Here is a 26,201-nt window from a genome sequence, read left to right as displayed (position 1 = left end):
GGTAGACAACAGCAACACAACACAGAATATTAGGTCAGGTATAAAGTGAAGGTAGCACAAAGTAAAATAAAATATAGAAAAGAAAAAAAATAGCATATACAAGAGTATACAGTTTATCAGTTGGCATTTATTTCTTCCTTCCTTCTTCTTTATTATTATTATTATTATTATTATTATTATTATTATTATTATTATTATTATTATTATTATTATTATTATTATTATTATTATTATTATTATTATTATTATTATTATTATTATTATAGGCCCAATTATTTCTACGAATGCCTTTGTTGTTTCTGATGTTTGGACTACAAATTTCCACCAGCACACTACAAGTACCACGCAGTCCCGGGGCCGCTCTGCCGGTATCCCATGATTCCTCGGGGCTGTGACCTCTCGGAGCACAGGAAGAAGAAGCGGAGCTCTCACGCCGTCTGCTGCTGGAGGTGCTGGCTGGCTAAACCATCACTAGGTTGTACATCATGGCTGCTTCAAAGCCAGTCGAGCCGCAGTCCGGGACTGGACTACCCCGCTGGCAGCTGGCACTGTTAGTCGGGACGCCCATAGTGCTGGGGGTGGGGGCGGTGTACCTGTGGAACCGCAGCAGGACGAAGGAACGGAAAGGGACCGGGGAGCGGAAAACTCCAGAAGGCAGCGCCAGCCCCGTGCAGGGCCAAGACGGAGCAGCTCGCGCCAGTCGAGAGCAGGAGAACATGGTAACTGTCTCACGGAGCCTCCTCCAACCGCCGAGGTTAATGTTGCTGTCCCCGCATTAGCATGATGACTCTCGGTTCGGTGGGTACATTGTAGAGACGGAACGTGTCATTGTTGTAAAGATCCAGTCAAGGACACCATCCGTTACTGTCGGTGACAGCTACCTTCAGCAGAGCGAGGCCAAGAGCAGCCGGTTCGCTGCTGGATTAGCTCCCGTTAGCCGCTAGTTAGCTGTCTCTAATGCTAACGTTATCAGCGCAGCTAGGTTGACCAGCCAGGTGCTGATGTGTGACAGCCCTCGCCTGTTAATCACTCATATTGATCATAGCATATTGCTGGTATATTTTAAAGTTTAAAAACAAGTGCTACCCGGAAAGGAAGAATCTGTACTTGTTAGCACAGCTTTGTAATTGTAATGTTTTGGTAGCTATGCTACCCGGCTGACGCTATTTTCTTAGAAAGTCCAGTTGGGCGGGGATGACTGTCATTTGAATCCGTCTGTTTTATGCAGAGACAGTTTTGTAACAGCCTACAGGTGGCTGTCAGCTCTTTCACTTTCTGCTGCCATGCTTGCGTACTGTGTAGTATTAAACATACGCAGCCGGAAGTTCATACAGAGTCCAATAATTGATGTTTATATTTTGTTGGCGTGATTGTGTTCTCAAGCTGCTTCACAGTATTTTTAATTACCTGGAGTTACAGCAGAGGTGTTGGAAGGATCTTGCAACACCGAGGGCTTAGCCAAATCAAAATAAATAAATATATATATATATATATATATTAATATTAATATGAATCTGGTAATTATAACATTTAGTGGTTATTTAGCAACAACATTGATATAAATTGTGAAACAGAGTGGTCTAAAAAAAAGGTCTTCCCACTTTACACATTAAATAACATTAAATACAGACTAGCTAGATCTAGATCAGCTGTTTTCGAGCCATGTGTCTTGGAAATACTTTAAGTTATGATGATTATTGAGCTATAGTCACGTGAAAAGGTGTACTATGGAAATAGTCCAGGAATGAGCCCAAATCGGCTGTGTGTGTAGCTGACCAGTAACACTACAAAGTGTCCATTATGTAATGAAAGCTTATCTAACTGCAGGAACTGAATACAAAACAATAAAATGTGTAGATAGTGATAGTAGGTTTTCTGTTGTGACATTTTGTTTGTTTCTTGCATTGACTATTGTGAAATCCTAAGGCCAGTAACCTCCTAAATCAATCAACTAAATTAATTAACTATCAGAGGATTACTGGACCAGCTCTCCATCTAACGGGTCCGGTTCCCGTAGCCCATATGGGTCAACCCAGATGAGATCTGAGGAACGTTTTTAAGCTGGTAAGCGAGAAAATTCGCCTAGCTTCTAACTGCCTCCATCCAGACGCCTATCCTGCTTCCTCTGATAACTAACTCAACTGAGTAGCCACTTTCGAATGGTCAAATTAATTACCAGTCACGACTGTTAACGGCAGCTTTTCTCTCATCGGATTCTGCACTTGGAAAGTTGCTAGGTTTAAATTTAGAGGTTAAGGAATGGTTAACCCCAAGGATAAGTTTAAAAAAGGCCACCCTCGGCCCCAACGACTAGGTAATCTGACAGAACCAGTTTTAGATGTAATGCACACAGTAACCTGACTTTTTACAAACTGAGAAGATATATGTGATTAATTCATCATCATGATAAAAATAAATAGAATTTCCAATCTGTTAACTTTAATTGCAGGATAAATGTTTTATTATAATCTCAGCAGGAAAATAGCAATAGCCCATAAATCATCAGACAACCAATTAAACATTAATTTCTATAACAATCCTCTAATATGACCCCTAACTGGAACTATGCTTTTATCTAAGAAGAGCAATAATCACCCAAACTATGTAATTTGGAGGGGGAGAGCAGACGGTGTGCACAAACCGGCTGCTCACCTGAAGACCGATGCCCCGCTGGGGCTCTGCTCCAGGGAGGAGGTGGAGAGAGAGTTCAGTCCCGATTTAGATCTGCTTGTATCCTTTATGTTGTTTGGCCCAATAAAAACTTTGTTATAATCCACTCTGGTGTTAATCCTTTTGGAAATAATAGAGTTCAGTAATATTCCTTCAGTCAGCGTTATTTTTAGATCCCAGTCTTTTGTAATCCTCCAACAGTGCAGAAAGAGCACTCCTTAAATCCATAATTCCCGTGGAAAAGTTATTCCTTTACAGATCATGTTGAATTCTCTTCCAAGTTACGTGGTAAAATCCCCCATGCTCAGAACATTGCTGCCTGGCTTGCATCCAGCGACTACCTCGTAACTCTCCCAACTCGTGTCTCGATCCAGTGCAATTTATAGCAAACTTCTCTCTCCAGAATTTACATATGCGATGTCAGCATCCAGTTTGCATACGTGATGACAGTACACTTTTAATTTACATACGTGATGACAGCATTCATCCCCCTCCTCACTCGTGCACTGCTCCCATCCACCGACCTCATGGCCTCTGCGTGCTCTGGAGGAACCAAAACCCCGGACTGTCCCGCCCTTTCACCCAGTCTCAACTTTCCATTACTGTATTTGTTCCATCCACAGCTAAGAGCAGGCCTCCGGTCGGGGAACAGGAGCAGCTGATGTCAGCGCCTAATAATCACTGACATCACACTGTACATCTCTGCACAGTGCGCACAGACTTACGCTAAAACCCCCAAAATATATAAAATATATACAGGTCATTAACTTGTGCGGCGACCCAAGTTTGTCTCGTCTTCTCGCTTCACCTCCAAGTTAACAACCTCCCAATTTCACAGGGTGATCAAGCTCTTCTGTAAACATCTCTATTTCGTAGTAATCAAAACCTTAAAAGCATTTCCATTCTCACAGTAATAAAAACCTTTAACACATCATTTCTCTTGGCAACCCTAGACCTCACTTCCTACAGTGAGTTGCTGCCCCCATGTGGTTACTCCCTATACCAACATTATAAAAGACAAGTATTAAAATAATCAACTCCCCACTCCTCTGATTTTTACACTATTCAAAATAAAGATTACATAAAAAAGACATATTCAAAAATAATCAACTCACCACCGTTCCCGGTGAGGTACGCTTCTGATTTCTACACTGTTTCAAATAAGAATTGTATAAAAAGACATTCAAAAAATAATCAACTCATCACCGTTCCCAGTGAGGTACGCTTCTGATTTCTACACTGTTTCAAATAAAGATTGTATATGTTTAACAAATATAGGCATTTGGTTAGTTGACACACATTTATTACATTAGAGCATGAATTAATGGTAAATCACAGGTTATAATATCATACTATGCCCCCTCATTTGGCTGTTATTCTGCCAGAGTCTCCCCCTTGTGGCTGATTCTGGGATCTCATACCTCCATGTTTCTCAACACTATTCAATCTGTTTTCTCGAATTATGCGACAGTATCCATGCACACACAGTACTGTCACTGCTGTAGATATCCTGCTGAGAGTCTGTGACAGAAAAACCTCCTAATAAAGCAATTGTTATGACGAAGAACATTTAGATTTTAGTAAACAGATCAGATTTTCAGGAACAGTAGATAATATCCCAGTGGTTCTTATCAGCTATAGCATATTATTTTTGAGGGCTGCACTGCATGATTGGAATGATAGATGAAAAGGTTCAGAGGGTTTTTTTTTTGTTACTCTATTGCTGTTCTAATAACCAAACAAGCAAATGTAAAAATATAGATCCGGGTCTATTCATAAAACACTTGGGGTTATAGTCTCAGACACACAGGTCTAATGTGGCTGTCATGCATGGGTAATGGTCTTAACAGATGTGCATAACTAATAGTTAATCCAAAGTTCAAAAATTTACATGTATTTTTTGGGAGACAATTTGTTCTTCACCTAATGCTTACAAATTTCAAATGTTTAGTTAAAGTTAAGTTACAGTGCAACTGCAGTATATCTAAACAGACATTTCAGCCAGCGTTAATTTAGTGGCACACATGCACTTTGCCAGTAACAGGTGTTTCTGGGTCTGCCATGGTTGTGTGTGCATGTGTTTTTCCCACCTGTTGTACAGTGCATGTACTCCAATTGGGGCTGAACCATGAATTCATTTGAAATCATTATTTGAAACAAAGCAATTTGCAAATTGCAGTGGTTGTAATTTAAAATAGAATTTATGCAGCACATCTGAGCCAGGATTTTTTTTTTACTCTTCTATAATAGTAAACAGATTTTTTTTGTTTTTAAAGAAGATTTCAAGGTATCTGAACACGTCATCTTGGGCTTTAGGCAAAAATGTGGAAAGGGAAATAATCATTTGTTGCAATCTTAGCGTGTGTATATATACACACACACCCACACACTGCTTGTATGCCAGCACAGTGCGGGCATCATAATTCATTGCATATATACACTGGAGGCTATGGTGCTGTGGCAGTGTGGTAGTTTCTTTTGCAGACTGTTTCAGGGTTCACACATAGACATTATTAATTGATTGAAGTTTAATGTTGTTGCAGTGTTTGCTAACATGCATGTCATATGTTTCATTATCTACCGCTAAAATCAATTCACACATCATTGACTGGTTAAATCGCTGTCGCAATTGTTATAAACACCTTTACAGCAAAACAATCTTTTGGCTCTTAAGTCCTTGATCCAGTCCACTGAGTCACAGACAAGAGTATGTGATCAATAATTGTTGCCTCCTCTTTCTCTCATTTAGAGCCCTTTGGATCGGGCCCAAGCAGCAAAGAACAAAGGCAACAAGTACTTCAAGGCTGGCAAGTATGAAAACGCCATCCAGTGCTACACAGAAGCCATTGCTCTCTGCCCGACAGAACAGAAGGCCGATTTGTCCACATTTTACCAAAACAGAGCAGCGGCGTACGAACAGCAGGTTGGTACCAGGTTCTTGTGCTAAATTCTTCATATGATTCACCCAGTGTATGTTAAATGATATAAACAAAGTAAATGTAGCGAGAAAATCGTGTTGAGGTTAAGTTCCAAAAGGCTCATTCCACCACTTACAGCATTTTCAGCTTGTATGATAAAGTGTTTTTACTGTTCTCAGTACAGTATTGTGCCCACAGATGTTCACTGAGTCACACTGGTTGTAGAAGTAAAGTCTTACATCGCTACACCTCGTCTTTACATTTAAAATGTCTGAAATGGCTTCAGTATTTGTTAACCGGAAGAGACGGAATACCTCTGCAAAAACCATGGTTACTGTTTGGTCAATGTGTAGCAGAGTCTGTGCAAACCATCAACATTCTGTTTCTTATGTTTGACTAAGGTATTTACCTACCAGAGGTTAAAACAGCTCCCCCATTTGGGTACAGCAGAACTGTTTCACAATCTAACCAGACTGAAACTTTAATTTCAGATGAAATGGACAGAAGTTGTACAGGATTGCTCTCAAGCTGTGGAGATGAATCCACGTTATGTCAAGGCTCTGTTCAGGAGGGCCAAAGCTCTGGAAAAACTAGACAACAAGAAGGAGTGCCTAGAGGGTGAGATGCTTGTTTTTCTTCTTTAAAAGCCAGTTTCCAAGTTTAACATGTGAGTCTTATTGACAATCAGTCTCTGTTAATCTTTAGATGTCACAGCGGTGTGTATTCTTGAGGCCTTCCAGAACCAGCAGAGCATGCTGCTAGCTGACAAGGTGCTGAAACAGCTGGGGAAGGAGAAGGCCAAAGAGAAGTACAAGGTTTGTTTGTCCACTTTCAGACACTTTTCCTTCAGTTTTAACTCCCTTAATAATGACATTAACACCTCCTTATATCCCTCTTCTGCAGAATCGTGAGCCAATGATGCCTTCTCCTCAGTTCATAAAGTCATACTTCAGCTCGTTCACAGACGACATCATCTCCCAGCCGCTGCAGAAGGGCGAGAAGAAAGATGAAGACAAGGACAAGGAGGGCGAGGCAGCCGAGGTTACTGAGAGGTCAGAATATTTTCTAAATATCAACTTTTCAGACTTACGTTTTACTAGGAGACAAAGAGAAACTAGTGGTACAGAACAAGATGTTGCTATTGCTCCATAGGACTATGTTATTCAGTTTTTATTTCTTTGTCCAAATGATTTCAGTGTTACTTTGATGGACGTGTAATTTCCAAAGACCTGTCATTACACACTTTTCCTCATCTGTTTTTCCTGTTTTCTCAGCTCTGGCTACTTGAAGGCAAAGCAGTACATGGAGGAGGAAAACTATGACAAAATCATCAGTGAATGCACCAAGGAGATCGATTCTGGAGGCCGATACACTGCCGAGGCCCTGCTGCTGCGTGCCACATTCTATCTGCTGATTGGTAACGCTACTGCTGCTCAGCCTGACCTGGACCGAGTCATTAACATGCACGACGCCAATGTGAAGGTACAGACTTTGTGTTTTATAAGCTTTTTCTTAGTTAAGATTGAAGAGTAATTTCCACAATGACATTCGTAAGACAAAAGCTGCTGGAGCTGAGGGTGTAAATTAAGTTCTAGGGAAATTATTTAACCACCCAAAAAGTCTCTGCACAAGGGATAGTACTTTTTGAACATTCAGGAATTTTGAGGAAACATTTCTGATGGCTTGCATACTCACAGCATTCTTTATTGACTGATCATCTCACAATCAATCCCCACATCATCATGCAAAACCTGTTTGCTGACTCTAAATTTAGCATTCTGGGCATTTTGAATCTGCTCTGTCAGTACTGCTCATCTCTTTTGCAGCATTGATGCAAAACAGTGAAACAACAGAAGTAACCCGACTTGAATCTCTTCCATACCTACTGTTGTTGCATGTCACCTGTCCCTGGCTTTATATGGCATCATTGTTGTTTATAGACTTCTGCATTACTGTCACCGACTGGACTGGAGTGGAGCAGGTTGTTGTATAGTTGTGCACAAAAATTATTTGTAGTTTTTTCATCTAAACTGTGCAGCTACGAGCCAATGCTTTGATCAAGCGTGGCAGCATGTACATGCAGCAGCAGCAGCCTCTGCTCTCCACGCAAGACTTCAACATGGCAGCCGAGATTGACACGCGCAACCCAGACGTGTATCACCACAGGGGGCAGGTAGGAGTCGCATTAAGTTGGTTTCCTTTACACCTGATTGTCATTTTACTGTCCATCGATTTTCCAGTTAATCTGGTGTCAGCTGATAACTACTAGCTTATTATTTGCATGCCTTAGTGCAAGATGAAGGTGATCATTTGATGCCAGATGCTTTCTGATATTGCTCATGACAAGTGTGGTGTATTTTCTCTCAGCTGAAGATCCTGCTGGACCAGGTGGATGAAGCAGTGGGAGACTTTGATGAGTGCATCCTGCTCAGGCCCGACTCTGCTCTGGCTCAAGCACAGAAATGCTTTGCTCTTGTAAGCAGTCATGTAACGATTAAGACAAAAGCATTTTTTTTCCTACTTTGACCGCATGTAGCAACTGTTTCTGTTGCAATTTAAAATAGCTGATAAGTGGGGGTTTTTTGTCCCTTGTGTCCTCAGTACAGACAAGCATATACTGGAAACAACCCAGCACAAGTACAGACAGCCATGGACGGTTTTGAAGATGTTATCCGAAGGTTTCCAAAATGTGCTGAGGGCTACGCTCTTTATGCTCAGGTCTGAAATCACAAACTTGATTTTTCTTGTTGTTGTTCAGTGTTTATGTCAATTGTGCAAATCATATTCATGCGTCCACTTGTTTTGCAATGGTTCAATGGAATGAGACTGGAAATTGGCTCCAACAAAGAGTTATTTCAGTGTGGCCAACTTCTGAGAATTTGGATGGGAGCAGTGGATGGCAAATTTTCTTTCCTGATTTTCTGAATATTTGGTTAAGATATGCACTACATTTGGACGGCAACCTGAATAGTGTCAGTTGATAAAACAACTCCTTTAAGCCTTGCTCTTTTGCTCAACAAAACAGTCATTTTCTTTTCTTTTCAGGCTTTGACCGATCAACAGCAGTTTGGAAAAGCTGATGAGATGTATGACAAGTGTATCGAACTGGAACCAGACAATGCTACCACATATGTCCACAAAGGGTAGGCGGTTTTTCCTGTCGATGCTGGCATATTGATTAAAAGCAAACCTCTCTGAATCTATGATTGATTCATATTGGTAATTGTTCTGTGTGTATCCAGTTTGTTGCAGCTTCAGTGGAAACAAGACCTCGACCTAGGTCTAGAGCTCATCAGTAAGGCGATTGAAATCGACAACAAATGTGACTTTGCATATGAAACTATGGGAACCATTGAAGTTCAAAGGTGAGATCATCAGTTTGAGCAAAATCCACACATGATGTCTTTTTACAGAGCTTGATGTAACCAGGGTGTTTTCTTTGCAGGGGCAATCTGGACAAGGCAATAGATATGTTCAACAAAGCAATTAACCTCGCCAAGTCAGAGATGGAGATGGCCCATTTGTACTCGTTATGTGATGCAGCGTACGCCCAGACAGAAGTGGCCAGGAAGTACGGGCTGAAACCTCCCACACTGTAACTTCTTCGCCAATTGTTCGCCAATCTCAGTCTTCATTGCTGAATCTAACTGTGTTAAAAGTGTATCTGTCTGATTTAACTTTGATTTGTTGTTAAAAAAAAAAACAGATTACTGGATTATGAGGAAAAAAAAGAAAGAACCCTGAATATATACCGTGTTTACATCACATTAAAGGGGTCACAGAAAAGAAGGATTTCTTTTCACAATCAAGCTGAGGCCTCAGGTAGACTCAGTGGTTTGTCAGGATGTGAGGTGTTTAACCAATACAGCCCTTTGCTGACACTTAATTCAACCAGGAAATCATTGACAAACCTTTATATTGCTCACAATGCAGAGAAAAGTTGTCACCTGCAGAGAAGAACATACATGAATGTCCATGTATACTTGTTGAAGTTGACAATGTAAGAAAATTGAAATGTGTGCAGTCTCTTCAACCAATTACTGACTTCAAGGCTTTTGTGACACTTAAATCTACAGAAAATACTGTGAGAGCTTTATATAAATCTAGTGGACTGTTCACTCGTTAACTTATGCTGATCGACAGTGTTTTTGTCCGGCTGTTTCCATATTATAACATACATTATCAGTTCTGAATGCAAGATTAAAATTATAGTCAACTGGTGTAATGTCTGTATTTGTAATGCTGGAATTGATCCCATGGATACGGGCCTGCACAGGTTAGTTTAGATCCTTTTTTTTTAATGGTTGGATTGCCTGTTTTTGTTTTTTTTTTTTTTTTATACTTTTTGTGCAGCATGTTCACTTTATAAATAAATGTAAATGCAATGCTTGTGCTGTCTTGGACACTAGGAAACCCTAACTATGAAATTTTGTTCAAACACTTTTGATTAGACAAGCTTAGCAGATTTTATGTTATTAGGTTCTTTTTTTTTTTTTTTTTAATGTTATTTTTGAAATGCCTCTAGCGTCAGAACATGTCACGCAGGACTGGATGTTGAGTGGTTTTTCCTAGGTCACGTTAATTGAGAAACATGATTTATTTTCTATTTTATTGTGAATATTTTTTCATTCTACATTTGGTTTCGAGTACTGCAGACAGTGGTTTAATTTTTTTCCTCTCCTTTTCAAACTATACTGTCACAACCTGAGCCTTATTGTTTCCAGCCTACATGCAGCCCTGAGAATCTCTTGGTACGATGTATGATTTGGATCTCAAGTAGCATCCGTTCACTGTAGATAAACAAAACAAACAAAAACAAATACTGAAATTAGCCACCTCTGATGGATGTTTGGATGTTTGCGGTATTTTAACTTTTTAGAAATGTTTCTCTGTGACATTCATTCATCTCAGCAGTGATCGCAAATTTTCACTGAATGTGGTAATAAAGAACCAAGTCATGCATTTGAGCTGCAGCTGCTGAGGACTTTTTCTCAACTACAATCATCTTCCTCAAACTTACCGTAAAAACAGGAATTAACCTTTGAAAAATGGATGTAAACCTAAATCTTTGGCTGTTTGATAGAAATTAAACTGACATTCTTCATCAACAACGTGTATGGTGACCAAAGTGAAAGAGAATATGAATCCTAATAAAGTTATAATTCTTGGAATGAATTCTGCTGCTGGAAGTTTCTTCAGCTTGTATGGATTTTCTGGAATGCTGACGACTCTAACTTTTGTGATTTCATTCTTGTTCAAAACCTAATTTTACTATTGTTCTTAGTTACATGTGCATGGAAACGACAAAGGTTTAAAATGTAATGCTGCCACCTAAAGGCAAAGTAGGTAATACCTGTTTCAGATTCAAGGCTTGTGCCCTCTGCGGGCAATAAGTGTTATTATTCCGCCAAGGAGGCAGCCTCGGCAGAGTTATTTGACGATCGGCGTTGGTTTGTCAGTTGGTCTGTCTGTCTGTTAGCAACATTACTCAAAAATGGAATAACGAATTTGTATGAAATTTTCATGGAAGATCAGAAATGACACCAGGACCACCTGATTAGATTTTGGCTTATAGTCTGGATCCACGGATTTGTTAAAGATTTCTGTATCATGTCGAGATAGAGTTACATAACTAACTATGACAACAAGTGAACACTACGTCAGCTGCCTGCTGACGATCACATGATTGTTGTCCTACTACAAATTGACCATTGCTAACTTATCAGGGCTTATCTGTAGAAAAGACATACAAGGACTGAGCAGCCTTGGCGGAGTACTGCGTTTTCTGAGTGCTTTTCTTATTACATTTTCATTGTTACAGTTTTGGTTTCTGAATTTTTGAGGGTTTCCATTTCAGACCTGCACATTTAAAGTTTAAATAATATTAAAAATAAATTCTGCTTCTATAGCACCTTTCAAAACTTACGTGACAAATTGTGTTGCATGTTTTATTTACATTCAGTCATTGCATACTTGATGTACTTGACATGATGCATTACATGATTGGATTTAGATTAATTAAATTGAACTGGATTGAATTATTCTATACATATGCTAGTGATATGTGTGTGTGTAATATTATGGGTTGCACATAATTTTATGTAAACAGTATGATATTTATGTAACATGTTATACATATTATGCTCATCAACAATTTCCTAAAATAATATATAATGTTATGATGTCTAATATATAATATTACACATTATTTCACACATGTAGTATTATATGTATGTTATATATATATATATATATATATATATATATATATCACATAATAATATTACATATTACATACATATGTTTTTGATGTAAATGTAAATCACATTTTTTAAATAATTTATATGTTGCTAATATTCAATTTTATTTGGAATTGTCTATCATTTTATATCGTAAAATGTGTTTCTAATTGACATATTATGTTATTTTATGTTATATTATATGATTTTATATTATGTTATATCATATCATATATCATATATCATATATCATATCATATTAGACTCAGTTGCTCAGTGACAGCGTTGCACGACACATCGGCCGTGTTGACGACATTTGACGTGTCTCCGTCAACACAACAATGGCGGATGCCGCGGAGGAAGCTCTTCAGGGCAGCTGGTGAGACAATTTGTGGTCGGACCAACATTTTCAGAGGCTTTATTTCGATTGTCAGACAGTCGTGTCGGCTTGAACTCAGATATTTCGGTGTAAAGTAACTGAAGTTGAGTGAAGCTGCTCCGCTGGATGCTGCTCTGAAAGCAGTTTGTTAACGTTTCTGCTCGTCAGCTAGCCAGCTAATGAGAATTAGCCAAGTTGGTGGTGGTAAAATTAACAGCCCAGCCGCTAAAACGGATGAAGATAGATAAAGTGCTTTTAAGACAGGTCTGTCAAAGTGTTTATATTTTCACCCCTTTCTGCTTCTTTTTGAGAAGTTTGATTGCGACGCTTGTTAGCTACGGAGCTAATAACTAGCTAGACAGATAGCCGGTGTTTGCCGAGAGTCGCTTCCCTTTAACAAACCTCAGCCCTGAACCCAACACTACTCAGCTGCTCTCATGTTACACTCTAATATTATCAAATACTACATGATATCCCGAGTTTATGGAACTGTCACGGAAGTATTGGATTTGTCTGGACTTGACCAGAAAACTTTTTCAAGAGCCGTGTCGTGAGATAAATGTCATCAGGTTTTCCGTCTCGTGTGTCCCCTGTTAAACGGCCTGCTGATGTTCAGGATCGTTCACTTCATAATAGCAAAAAGACAACCAAAGTCATCAGCTGCATCAACAAATCGCATTATCAATAACACGTCAGCCACTAAATTTACAACCAACTATTCTGATAATTGATTTATCGGTTTGATGGATTTTTTTTTTTAAGAAAGCAAGTCAAAATTTTGTAAATTCTAGCCTCAGAAATGTGGATATTCTCTGGTTTCTTTACTCCTCTGTGATTGTAAACCAAATATCTTTGGGTTGTGGACAAAACAAGACATTTGTGTAAGGTGTCGGACTTTGGGTAATGCTAATCAACATTTTTCACCATTTTCTGACATTTTATAGACCAAAGAACTCATCAGTTGCTCATTTAGTTAAAATAGTCATAAAAAATAAGTCCTTCTGACACTTTACTCCTCTGTGACAGTCAGCTGACTATCTTTGGGTTGTGGACAAAATGAGACATTTGAGGAAGGTGTCTTGGGCTTTGGGAAACACTGGTCAATTTTTTAAAAATAATTTTGTGACGCTTCATTAACCATACAGCAAATTAATTCATTCAGGAAATAATCAGTAGATTAATAAACAATAATAGTAATAAGCCCTACTGACAATGGTCAAACATTGTTTTTTTTTTTGTTTTGTTTTGTTTTTCTGCTGTGGGTATTTAAATTACGGTAATCACACATCACTTTAACTAGTGATTGTTTTTAAATTAATTTATCAATTAATTGACATCTTATACACTCTAATTTCAGGTACAGATTACAAGTTTCCCAAGCGTTATTGCTGACAGTTGCTTATGTTATCTGTATTTAATTTACAATCATGTTAGTCACAGGCAAAAGGACGACCCTAACTGATAAATCATTGCTACTTTCATGTTGATTGACTACTTGGTTAAGCCACTAATTATTGTGGCTGTTATAAAAATATGAGTACTGACAACTGGATTATATAAGAAACTCTTGAGACTATATTGTTGTTATTTGGTCATGAAAACCTGCCTTTATACTCTGTGGGAACGTCTAAGTAGGTGTGTTCTGTTCATGCCTCCTCAGGGACCAGGATCTAGCAGAGGCTCTGGACTCTGGTGGCTCGGACATGGAGATGGAGAGGAGCATCATCCAGGTCCAGGAGAGTTCAGCTCAGCACAGGGCAAAGATGTGGAAGGTGATACAACCTGTCAGTTTACCTGTAACATGACTGTTAGATTTGAAATATCTAATTGGAAAAGACAGCTAACGATGTCTGCCACGGCCAAAATATTGTGTATGCATATGGAGCTCATAGTTGCTCTATATTTAGAGTCTCATAGCGTGGACAGATGTCACCATACTGGAAAGACCAGCATCTAAGGCTCAATTGATGTCACTGTTATCACCTTGTACTGACACACCCACACTAAAGGCTTACGGTCTGGCTGAAACACACCTACAATCTATCTGTTACCAGTTTCATTATGTAAAGGATGTGAACAAAGGCTGAAAGTATAGTTAGTTTCTGACACTTACATTAACATTATTCATTTATGCTTGTCAGCACTGAAATTCTGTGCTGTGAAAATACCAACAGACATGAAGATGAGGGTGAAGCGTTGCTCTATTTAGGTGAATATGTTTCACAGTTTTCTTTTTTTGTGTTTGGAAAACAGCATTTTGTGAAAAGAGGCATTCTCCACTGTACTCTTCTGTAGAGTTATTTGAAAAAAGATGTTTATAGAGAGACTGTCCATAAGCTGCTCGTTAACTGCAGCAGAACAGCTTTATCCTTGAGACAATCTCAAGCAGAGTTCATAGAGTCTTTATTGTACATTCAACATTTCAGAGGAATAGATACAAGGGAGTAAATTTTAAAGGAAAATATCAGGCAGCAAGTTGAACGATACTCGTTTTCATCGTCTTTTTGGTACATTTACAGCTAAACAAGTTGTTTGAAAAACTGGCACATTTTTGCCAAGAATACGATCCAGAATTTCATTTTGTTTTTTTCATTATGTGTATTTGCTCCATTTGCTGTTGCTTAAACATCTAAAGTGCAGCATCTAGTGTACCAACTCTTGCGGCTTGTAGTCATTCTTATCTAGTAAACAACTAAAGATTGCTGAATTTAATCTCTGAATAGGCCTCTAATATTTTCAGTGCGTTCCTCAAGTTACATGTGTACAGATTTGTTGTCCATCAGTGTAGCACCAGTTAAACCACTGATTGCGGACCTGTCTTAGTTGTGTGTTTGTCAGGTGTCTCTTTATCACTCAGTAGCTCCACGTTTTGCTGTAAATCCCTGTTTTGTGTTCGCAGATTGCTCTAAATGTCTCTGGAAAAGGAGACAGCTTGTCTCCATGGGACGGCATCCTCGATTTGCCAGAACAGAAGCTCATTCACAACCGCAGTCAGCAGCTGATTGGTGAGTAATCGCCTCTGAATAGTTTAACACAGTTTTGGATACGCAGTTTAAAAAAGTACACAGTCAGCACAATAACATAAACAACATTAATTTAACAATTTCTGCTTGTTAATATTTTAAGTCGGTGCTATGTAAAAAAAACACCTGATATGAAGATGTAGGTGAAATATTGCTCTTTTTAGGTTAATAGATGTCACAGTGTTCTTGGCCTCACCTGGATAACACTGTTTGTGAAAAGACGCATTATCTACTGCACCCTTCTGTAGAGCGTTTTTGAATAAAATGTTTATAAAGAGTCTGTTTATGAGATGTTTGTAACAATATCAAGTAGAGTCCATAGAACCTTTAGTGGATAAGCGTTCTTGCAGTGATATTACTCCCATTTTGAATTCACTGAACCAGGCTCATGGTGTTAAAAAGACGTCAGCAACATCATAAAAATGTTTAATTTTTCACTGATATCCTGAGATGAGATAATTTGGGAAGAGTGTTCATTTTGATTGAGGAAAAAATTGTTTGAGGGATGATCTGCTCTGGAAATTTATCTTAATGCTACACACGTAATGTGCTGCTGATATTCTGAAGTGCGGTCGATAAAAGTATTACTTTGATGCATGAGTTGAGCCTCTTGTGGTTGCTGAGTGTCAGGCTCGCTCTGATCTAGCACACACAATAATAGGCAGCAGGAAAGAAGAAAGGCCTTCAATAATTTTGAGTCTCAGCTGCTGTCAAATATCTTCAGGAGTTCTGAGGAGGAAATGACTTTGATTATTCAGCTGTCCTGACAAGTTAACAAGCAGATCTGGAGTGGCTCAAAATAGAAAATGTCCTAAGAAGAATAAAAACGAGACAGTTACACACTCACTACAGAAAAAAAGTCATAATCTCATAAACCTTTTTAACATTTCTTTGTAAGGTTGCATCCTTTTCTCCACTGCCTATTTATGAATGCTAGGTGTGGATGGACACATATGCACACATAGTGTTTGTGGAAAAAGGCCACTCACACCTGCCTTGTTTTCCACGTTTAGACCAGCTGGGAGCCTCAGAGGACGACAGGAGTGAAATGGTGGCTGATGTGGAGTCTGTCATCACTTTCTACTGTAAGTCTCGTAACATTACGTTCACCCCGGAGCTCAGCTGGCCACACCTGCTCAAACCATTACTGGGGCTTCAGTTGCCCCGCAGCGACCTCTACAACTGCTTCTACGCTGTTATGAACAAATACATCCCCAGGTGAACCATCTAAATGACGTCCATTTCATCCCACTCACACAGAGATGTAAATTTTAATTCTACCATGTGCAAAATTTGTGTCTTTTACAGAGACTGTGTGCCAAATGGCCGACCTTTCCACCTGTACAGACTACTGCTGCAGTATCACGAACCAGAGCTCTGCTCATTCTTGGACACCAAAAAGATCACACCTGACTCCTATGCCATCAACTGGGTATGTTTGCATCTTACACAGTATTGCTCTTAATACAGATGTTGCTGTGTCTGAACTGGGTGTCTTGTTTTTTCCTCCACAGCTTGGCAGTCTGTTTTCCAGCCACTGCCCTCCTGATGTTACCCAGTCTTTGTGGGACTCCTACCTCCAGCAGGCTGACCCCTTCCTCATCTTCTTCCTCATGCTCATCATCCTCGTCAATGCCAAGTATGTAAGCCTTCAGAGGAAGTTTTTACAGAAACAACTGGTGACTCTTAAGCCCTTTTTCAGACACGGGTGTCATTCAGAATTTGGTTAAATGCTGATAGTCCTCACAGCTTCATTCAAACATACTCATATTAGTGACTGAGAGATACACCGTACTCACACATGATTTGACTGTACATTAAACAATGTACATGCATGAAGTCATGTTGACCACTAAATGCTACAACATTAAGAATGTAGTAATCCTGTGTCTGTGTTCATAGGACTGCATGCAGTTAGACTTGTGCCATGTTGAAATGAAATGTAAATCACACTAGGTCCAACCTGGTATGATAAGTCACAACTTTTATGAAAAAAAATGTTCATGCAGACTTGAAGCTGACACCATCAGATGCCGTCAGATTAAAAGAAAGGATGTCTGAAATATTTTTTTTTCTTGTTGCAATAAGTATATTTGATTTGCTGTGTTTCATCCTCAGAGAGACCATCCTTGCACAAGAAGGAGGCAGTAAAGAGGATATTATCAGTGAGTTTGTCTTAATGACCTCTTATTACTTGTTTTGTTTAATATCTTGTGAAGAACTGGGTTTTAACAAGATTGTCTTCTTACAGAAATGCTGGAAGCTTCTCCTTCACTCCTGGAATCTGAAGACATTGAAGATTTGTTTTCCCTGGCCCAGTATTACCAGAGCAAAACCCCTCTGTCGCTCAGAAAGGTAAAGCATAAACGTTCAAACAAACGATAGATGTACAAATATAGACTCGTGCCTGATACACACTGAGAACAAACAAGACTGGGTCGGCGAAGCGAACAAAGAGAGGCAGGAAGCTTCACAAAAGAAGTCATTGTTTAACGCCATTACTGTGTGTTTTCATTCTCTGCCCGGTAGATGAACCAAAATCTGTTCGGTAGCAGTCTGGTGGCGCTTAAAGAGGAGGACACTGACCTGAGTCAAGCTCTGTGTCTTCCTGTGTCTGTCCCTGAAATCCTGCAGGCGAACCAGCTGCAGCAGGTCAGTGACACTCACGTTTTACCAGTTAAACTCATTAGGAAATTATTAAACTTGACAAGTTGTGAGTTAAAGGAAAGAAGATCACGTGTAGTTTGATGAAAATGGATTTTGCTCTTTAGGATGGGGTACGTTTCTTTGTGGTTGATTGTCGGCCAGCAGAGCAGTACAATGCTGGGCATCTGTCCACGGCCTTCCACCTGGACTCTGACCTGGTGAGAGATATTGATGTTATGGATTTATATGAAGTTGTAAGTTGTAAGTGGAGTACATGGTTGCAAGACGTTTGTTTCCTTTATTGCCACAGATGCTCCAGAATCCCTCTGAGTTTGCTCTCTCTGTGAAATCCCTGTTGGAAGCACAGAAGCAATCTTTAGAATCGGGCTCCATCGCCAGCGGAGAACACCTGTGCTTCATGGGCAGCGGGAGAGAAGAGGAGGACATGTACATGAACATGGTGTTGGCACATTTCCTACAGGTGAGGGGTGGAAGGAGGAGTGCATCTAGCAATCAAGAAATGTCTGTTATGGTTTTTCAAATCCCAGTGTCTGAAAAAAAAAAATATTGTGTCCTACCAACTGTCAAACAAATTTTTAAAATCCTAACATCGGTAAAGCTGTTGCAGGAAAATTATTTTTCCTTGAAAACAGCTGTTGATTGATTAAGCAATCTTTAAATGGAAGATCAGCTGGACATAAAATGAGAAATTACTGGTGTATCCTGTTTTTCCTGTTTTGCAACACAAATGCTTTCATTATCTGTGTTTCCCAATGTTTCGTGCTGTATGTTTGCATTTTTGCTAATTAAATGTTTTCTATTACAGAAAAACAAAGAATATGTCAGCATTGCTAAAGGAGGTTTTATGGGTAAGTAGGTTAATATAAGAACACAGTGAACACATAGAGAAAGAAATACGCACATTCACAAGCAATTCACTCCCAAAGTAAACTGTGAATCACCTGTTTGCTGCATTTTTGACTTGACTGTACAGTCTTAATTGTCCCAAAGGGCAATTTAATTTGGAAAAATCCAAAAACAATAGAAATCAAAAAGCGTACAAATAAATAAAAAAGCATGTTCTGTAAATGCTTATCAGCTGTTATGTCATAATTGTTAAAATCAGTGAAATTGACAACTGAAACAATGTTTTAATTAGATTATGCCTCAATCATATCAACTGTCAGTGGCTCTAGAAACACGTTAACACATTCTGGAGTATTCGTGAGATGCACACCTGAACATGTTGCTTAGATATTTGGTTCTTGGTCACAACTACAGTGCAGATATTGGTGCAAATCAAAAATTCACTGAGATTTGTGTAATTTCAGCCCTCCAGCAGCACCTGGTAGACATGAATGTTGAGGGACTGGACTCCTCATATATGCACTGGATCGTCAGTACGTCTGGATCTCACAGTAGTCTCAGTTCTGCTGATGTAAGTAGTCAGATGAGGAACACCGTGAAGATTTGTAATGAAGAACAGCACTGACACTGATTTTATATATATCTTTCATTCTTTACGTGGATGACACAGGGAGAATCTCTGAGCAGCCCTGGAGACAGCAAAGGTGTTAAGTCCCTGGTCAACAAAATGACGTTTGCTCTGAAGTCCAAGTCAGTCAATGTAAAGGAGAAAATGATCAGCTTCATTGAGAATACCTCGACCCCCGTAGACAGGTGAGAACCCCGTTCTTCCTCTGAATTCCTAATGAAGAAATCTCCATCACTGAAACTCACACTACAACACACTGTTGTGCTTCGCTTTCTTTTTGTCAATGCAAATCCTAAGTTTTGCTACAGTTTTAAAGGCTACCATTTAATATATTAAAATCACGAAATTCCAACTTTATGCTTTTAGGCTTTCAGGAATTGAATACTAAAAACAAAAACGCAAAACAGTAACGTCTCCTGAAAACAAATGTTGCATGCCTTTTTACTATAAATTCAACCAAAAATATCATTTTTAAGAAGCTACTGTTAGTTTGTAATGTGAGTTTAAAGGGATAGTTTAGGTGATATTATATTACATACCTAAACATAGTTTGTGTTTTACTGACAGCAGAGGATGATCAGAACGCCCTCAGTTTGGCGAAGCACAGTAAGACCAGCACAGAAGCAAGGCAATGTACTGCTGTGGACAAAAACATATTTTAGCCACCTGTAGAAGGCCCAACTAAAATACATTCAGCATGTTCTGTATTTAAATTGTTTTCACTGCTTTGACAGCCATTTCTCTTGGGAACTGAAACTTTCACGTCACTGTACACTTCCTGCAGAACTTCCAGACTCCATTAACAGAACCAGTGATTTTACTTTGCAGAAAACAGGAGATACTTGTCTGCCACTGCCTCGATTGATAAGTTTGTGTTATTGTGTGTCACACAGAAAGCAGGCCAGCAACTCGCATGTTGTGTGCAGTAAAATTATTGTTTCTAACTCTAAAGAGAGAGATATAACTATTCAGTTGTATCTACTTCTGGAGGTAACATATAAACTAAGTAGCTCATACAACCCTCCCAGTATCTGCAACTGACTAAACACATTAATATGTGTAAAGTGTCCTTTTGCACAGCTAAACCTGATCTTATTTTTGTATGCTGGGCGGATTTAAAGTGACTGGACTATTAAAGCAGGGAACTGTGGTCATTCTGATAAATGTTAATAACATTTAGTTTCCTGATTTTATTGTAATTTAACTTAAAATAAGTCCCTTGTGCCTTATCCCATGCTAGAATATCTTTCAATCTGCCCTGGCCAGAGAAGGTGATTCCGGATCGGTAAGAGCTCCCAAACATCGAGCTGTTTGTCACCAGCATGCCCACTGGCTGTAGACCCGCACCAGTCCCTGGGATTGTTGGAGACTCACATTAACGCATGCTTAGCATCTCTGCCTTCACAGCTCACTCATACAACAGTATATGACAGTCTGGACAGGCTGTGTGCAAGAAAATGTCTTTTAAGGTCTTTTTTCATGCTTTCACTAACAACATTCAGCTGCTGTTTAGTTTTCTCTGTTGGAGCTGCTGTGTCCTTTTAGGAAACATTGACTCATTTTTACATCCACAACTCACTGAGGCTCTCGTCTCTCTCTAGTCTGAGCTAGCTGAGGCGTTTAGGGTGAACCTCAGCTTCTGTTTGTCTGTTTGCTTGGAGATGTACCTGTCTTCCCATTTCATTATTGTTCTTTGAGATGATAGCCAGGGCTATTTTACAAAACCATGAAAACAGAAACACCACAACAATTATGCTGCAAATAGCCCTGAATATCATAAAATTGCTGATCTGTAACTCCTAATACCCAACTAGAAATGTCCCATTTAACCTCTTGCTTTTATGTTTAACAGCTTAACCTGTGTCTAATCATTTTTACTGCAGCCTGGAGGCCCTCATGCCATTGCTATTTGTATGCAAACTTGCTCCTAGGTGTCTTATTCAATTATTTCATTATGGGAATCAAGAACCATCACTCAGTGGCTCTCTAACCTGACTTGCTGTCTCATATGAACAGACATGTGAGCAGCAGTGACCGAGTCGGCAAACCTTACCGGGGTGTGAAGCCTGTTTTCAGCATTGGTGATGAAGAGGAGTATGACACAGGTAAAATGCAGCTACACTTGGAAAATGAGACAGGGGCTGAAATAGTTTAGTAATATGAGGGCTTTTATTTTGAAAAACCAAACTGTAACCCCCATGTAATGTCTCTGCAGATGAGATCGACAGCTCATCGATGTCGGATGACGACCGGAAGGAGATTGTCAACATTCAGACCTGGATAAACAAACCAGATGTAAAACATCACATTCCATGTAACGAGGTGAAAGAAACAGGTCACATGTTCCCCAGGTGAGTTAAACAACTTACTCTTATAATGAATGTGTGTGTAAAAGTATTTCTCACATGACGCCCATGTCACCCTGACAGTCTTCTTCCCTCGCTGTCAGTGGTGTAGTAGTTTGGATTAGATGATCAGTGAGAAAAGTTGCATGACACGACGAATAAATTCATAAAGCAGCTCAGCATTAACTTAGGAGTTCCTTAATCTTAACTTTGACTCTGTTTGGTTCTCTGCTGTGTCTCCAGTCACCTGTTGATCACAGCGACTCACATGTACTGCCTGAGGGAGATCGCCTCCAGGAAAGGTTTTGCCTACATCCAGTCCAGACAAGCATTGAACTCTGTGGTGAAGATCACATCCAAAAAGAAGCACCCGGAACTGATTACGTTCAAGTTTGGGAGCAACAATTCAGCTGGAGTGGAGATATCAGCTGTCGAGAGGTGCTTGTCTACGGATATAAATTTCAAATGCAACATCCTACTAGTTTTAGAGCAGTGAGGAAAAAATAGCTTTGCGCTTTATGTTAGCCTGTGTTTTCTCACAAATGTACTGGCAGAATATAGGACAACTCTGACCTCTGTTTTTATAAATAAAGGTCATACCAGTTGGGGCTGACATGGTAAATTGGTATTTTTACTGAAGCTTCTGATGTCATTCAAACTGTAATTTAAAAAAAATTTTACTTTATAACCATTAGAGCCTGTCTTTATTGCCGGAAAGTGTGGCACATATCAAATTTAACAGCATAATTTAACATTTTCAACAATGCCAGTCTCTTCAACGTGTTGGTGAGGTAAAATCATTTTTGACTTGCAGTATCCCACCATCATGGTTCTGATATTAGCAGATTCCTGACAATCTCTGAAAAAATAGCTGTACTGTCAACATTAGCGGGAGACACATACAAAAACAACAATTTCATAATATGATCGTTTTCCTTAATCTAAAGAATCTGCAACTATAAAGTAGATTGTTCCCAAAAAAAAAAAAAAAACAACATGTGTAGCTGCTCTTAATATGACCAAGATGAAAGCTTCCAAGTCAAGGTAGTGAAATTGCCATTAAAGTGCCCTAGTGCTCATTGGGCTGAACTATATTTTAAAATTTCATTGACGTGCTTTTTAAAATAATTTTTTTTTGCCAAATCTGCCTAAAAATTTACACTGAAGTGCATCAGGCTTCATTAGATTTGCATTGATTCTAGTACGGTATTAGAGATCATGTTTTACCGAAGCTTGATGGGTGAGCTTAGTTGGAAGTTATTGAATCAAATACGTTTAATTGTTACTGTTTCCTCTGAGCTAAAATCGTCTTTTCCTCTTCTCTCGCTTAGATATTTGATACCCAACGCAGGCGATGCCACAAAGGTCATCAAGCAGCAGATCATGAAAGTCCTAGACGCTCTGGAGAGCTCATAAACGGAGACGACGGGGTCATCGTGGGAGATTGTGATGACCGCCTGTGAAACAAACTGTAAGAAGAGTCTCCGTCTGCCAAGAGTGAAACCTCCTCCTGCTCTCCCTCGGGTGTCCTCCCTCCTGGACAGATCCCAGTGCAGTGTTGACTGTGAAGCCCTGTGTGTCTGTCTCTGGGACATGTGGGCAAATCGCCGACTGCAGACCTGTTGGGACACGCTGTTCAAATACTTAGGTGCTCCGCAGTCATCCAACCATTATCTTACACTAATTTAAAAACAATATATTGGTTATAGTGTATGTTCTTCTTTGCTATTAGTACGACATGGGATGTCATTACAGCGCAGTTCCACTTTGATGATTTCCCTCTGGCCTTAACGTAGCGTACTGGCCCACCAGTTCGATCCACATGACTGACCTTGTCCATTGAGCATCTCAGTTCTGACCCTTTTGTTGTGAACAGTATTGCATTTCCCTTAACGTAGATGTCATCGTTCTGGTCAGGAATTGAGCATGAGTCAGCCAGCTTGGACAGAAAGGACGCACATCCACCCCCTAGAAAATAGCAGTGCTGGCACATGAGGCAGGTTTCCTACCGCAACAACTGTTTTTGATAACTTTTGTTTTCCAGCAGGCAGCCTTAAATAGAAATAATTTGAGGGTGTTTATAAATATGTAATGTATATATTGTGTAAACTGCTCTATATCAGCACAGACCTTTGCAATGTCGTTTTGAAAGCATATTCTGATAGCTAGAACAATGCTGCGAAACTTAAACATGGCTTCATACGGTTTGAAGTTCCCCTTCTTTCTAGTCTTTCACAGTGTTTCTGGGAGATAGTTTGTTCTCCGCTTTTACGTATGATAACCTCATAATTAACCTCATCTCATAGCAGTCTGATGTAGCTCTCAGAAAGCATCCTCCACATTTGTCTGGACTACATTAGAATTAGAGGAGGTTCAGTGATTGTAAAGAGCCTGAGCACCTCAGTATTTTTTTCATCCCGTTCAGTTGCAAACGTTTTCCCCAGAAAACTAAACGAAAATGTGCCGGTGAAATTATTTAATCACGTTGGCGTCCGGAAGGCTGATAACTGCTGAGAAGGAAAAGATCGCTGTAACACGGACTGTGCTTTGCACATTTAAGCACAGCTTTGAATGAAAAGATGATTTGTTTAAAGGAAAGTTACCATATATCTATGTTTTAAAACCTTGTCTTGTCAGTTGCATTAGTCGAAACTGAGCAGCTTTAGTTGCTTGCCACTGTTGCCTTCGGCCTCATGCCTGTGATGTGTGATATTAGCACCAGCAGTGGCAACATATCACAGTATACTGCTGCTTCTGCTCTAATCTTAATCTCTGTTTTGGACTTCTCCTCGCTCTCTTCCCGCTTACCTATTCATTTGCGTTGAAGTCTAGTTGTGTCGGCAGCCTGGGTTTGAAGTGTCAAGGCCTCCTTTGTGACTGCTGCATTCAATTTTCAGTCCAGAGAGCGTCGATCCCCTTTCAAACAAATTACACAATGATTCATCAGACTGACAAAAACACAAGGCACATTTAAAATATGGGCAAGAAAAACCAAAACTTGAATTAAAGACTCTAAATCTGGTCTTTGTTCACTCCAGTCTCTCATAGCATTCCTGTGTAATCCATGCATTGTGTTGTAATTTGTAATTTTGTGATATTTTTCTGTATTCTTATTGACTGGAACATCCTCCAATGGGAGTCTTTACATTCCTGTGTAACATCACTGGCAAAGGATGTCAACCACTAGTCAAAAATGCAACATGTCTACAGTGTAATTTGCACCTTACTGTACTGCTATTATTTTCTAAGCGTTTATGTTTTTAATAAATGGAAATTATTCGACTGCATCTGTGGACACTCATTGAGTCATTTGACACAGCAGAACTGGAATTTCAGGCTGTAGTGTTCAGCTGTTTTATGCACAGATGAATATGCAAACAGACCCTGCAAATAGCTCAAAGCAATATGAATAGTTGTCTCTCTTCATTGTTGCTGTCCTGTTTACATTCACCCTAGTTAGTATAAATATACAGCACATGTACACAAAAACTCAACGTTTCTATTGGAATTTTCCAGTTTATATCCACACTATAAAGTGGCATAATTGTACGGGTATTTCAGTCATTTCAAAATTAACACATTATCTGAAAAACACTCTCCCAACTCCTTATGTTAGGGTAGAAACCTGTGGTGAAAAAAAATGGAAGGCCTTCTCTGGATCAACACCATCTTTGTGGCATATAGGACAATTACAATATATCCTGTTTGATGAAGTGGTAGAGTTTTCACTTTAGTTGGGGACAGAACCACAGTACTGCTCTTACATATCGAAATATCAAGTGCTTAATGGTGATTCCACCTTATAAAAGTAGTAGTAAACTATTTTTAAAATGTAAATAATTAATAATTAGCAAAGTGAACACCTCAGTGATTGACATTTTCTGCAGTAGTTTACCATAATTGCAATTTAAGCACTTGATATTTCACTACAAAACACCTACAGAGACTAAAAATTAGTCAAAGCAACTACAAAGACAGATTAATTATTAAGAAACGCATTTCTAACAACTGCAACATGCATTATTGTTTCCATTTCAAATATTAAAATGTCATTTTATTGCTGCCTGTCAACTTGATGTTTTCAGTTTAGAGTGAAATATTTGCACAACTGTTGTGTGTCATGAAAGAATAATCTATGAGAAGAAAAATACCTTTCCCTCAAACATGGTACAGTGGCATTAATTTTAATTAATTAATTATTTAATTAATTAATTAATTTTTTTTAAAGTGAGTTGAAGTCATAAGCCAATTCCATGCAAAAAATAAAAACAACAAAAAAAACAACTGTTAACACAGTGCCATACCATATTTTTTTCACTTGCCTATGTCATTTCCAGCTATTGGTAAGAAAAAAATGAATGGTAAATCGAAATCTGACTAGAGTAGGAATACCTTTGGACATAACTATATGCGTTTTGTGTTTATTATGTGTAGCCCCCCAAAATAAGTTGTTAAATTAATTTAATTCAGTTTAATTTCAGATTTA

General features: G+C 39.1%; 2 protein-coding genes across 4 annotated transcripts; both read left to right on the top strand.

Annotated features, from left to right (window-relative positions):
* The first annotated feature begins 407 nt into the window (after positions 1-407).
* Positions 408-10,763, top strand: tomm70a (translocase of outer mitochondrial membrane 70 homolog A (S. cerevisiae)). Its single transcript, XM_023267052.3, has 12 exons — positions 408-719; positions 5,420-5,593; positions 6,080-6,206; positions 6,294-6,403; positions 6,492-6,640; positions 6,863-7,070; positions 7,627-7,761; positions 7,956-8,063; positions 8,190-8,306; positions 8,634-8,731; positions 8,831-8,953; positions 9,034-10,763. The coding sequence occupies exons 1-12, from the start codon at positions 486-488 to the stop codon at positions 9,185-9,187; spliced, it is 1,737 nt and encodes a 578-aa protein (XP_023122820.1). The 5' UTR covers positions 408-485; the 3' UTR covers positions 9,188-10,763.
* Positions 10,764-12,111: 1,348 nt separating this feature from the next.
* tbc1d23 (TBC1 domain family, member 23) lies at positions 12,112-25,002 on the top strand. Of its 3 annotated transcripts, none has more exons than XM_023267064.3 (19): positions 12,112-12,206; positions 13,867-13,978; positions 15,106-15,211; positions 16,243-16,447; positions 16,538-16,661; positions 16,744-16,868; positions 17,348-17,394; positions 17,481-17,584; positions 17,759-17,881; positions 18,001-18,093; positions 18,186-18,356; positions 18,702-18,744; positions 19,207-19,313; positions 19,413-19,555; positions 20,611-20,655; positions 21,387-21,475; positions 21,586-21,721; positions 21,959-22,153; positions 23,047-25,002. In XM_023267064.3, the coding sequence occupies exons 1-19, from the start codon at positions 12,169-12,171 to the stop codon at positions 23,129-23,131; spliced, it is 2,091 nt and encodes a 696-aa protein (XP_023122832.1). In that variant the 5' UTR covers positions 12,112-12,168; the 3' UTR covers positions 23,132-25,002. The 3 variants fall into 3 exon arrangements, with proteins under 3 accessions (XP_023122832.1, XP_023122833.1, XP_054860897.1); XM_055004922.1 differs by lacking the exon at positions 12,112-12,206 and adding an exon at positions 12,446-12,470; XM_023267065.3 differs by lacking the exon at positions 20,611-20,655.
* Positions 25,003-26,201: the final 1,199 nt, after the last annotated feature.

This window comes from Amphiprion ocellaris, chromosome 2 (assembly GCF_022539595.1).
Source record: "Amphiprion ocellaris isolate individual 3 ecotype Okinawa chromosome 2, ASM2253959v1, whole genome shotgun sequence".
NCBI classification, from domain to species: Eukaryota; Metazoa; Chordata; class Actinopteri; family Pomacentridae; genus Amphiprion; species Amphiprion ocellaris.
Note: the sequence above shows the minus strand (reverse complement) of the source record. Positions and strands in the feature narration are given on the sequence as shown.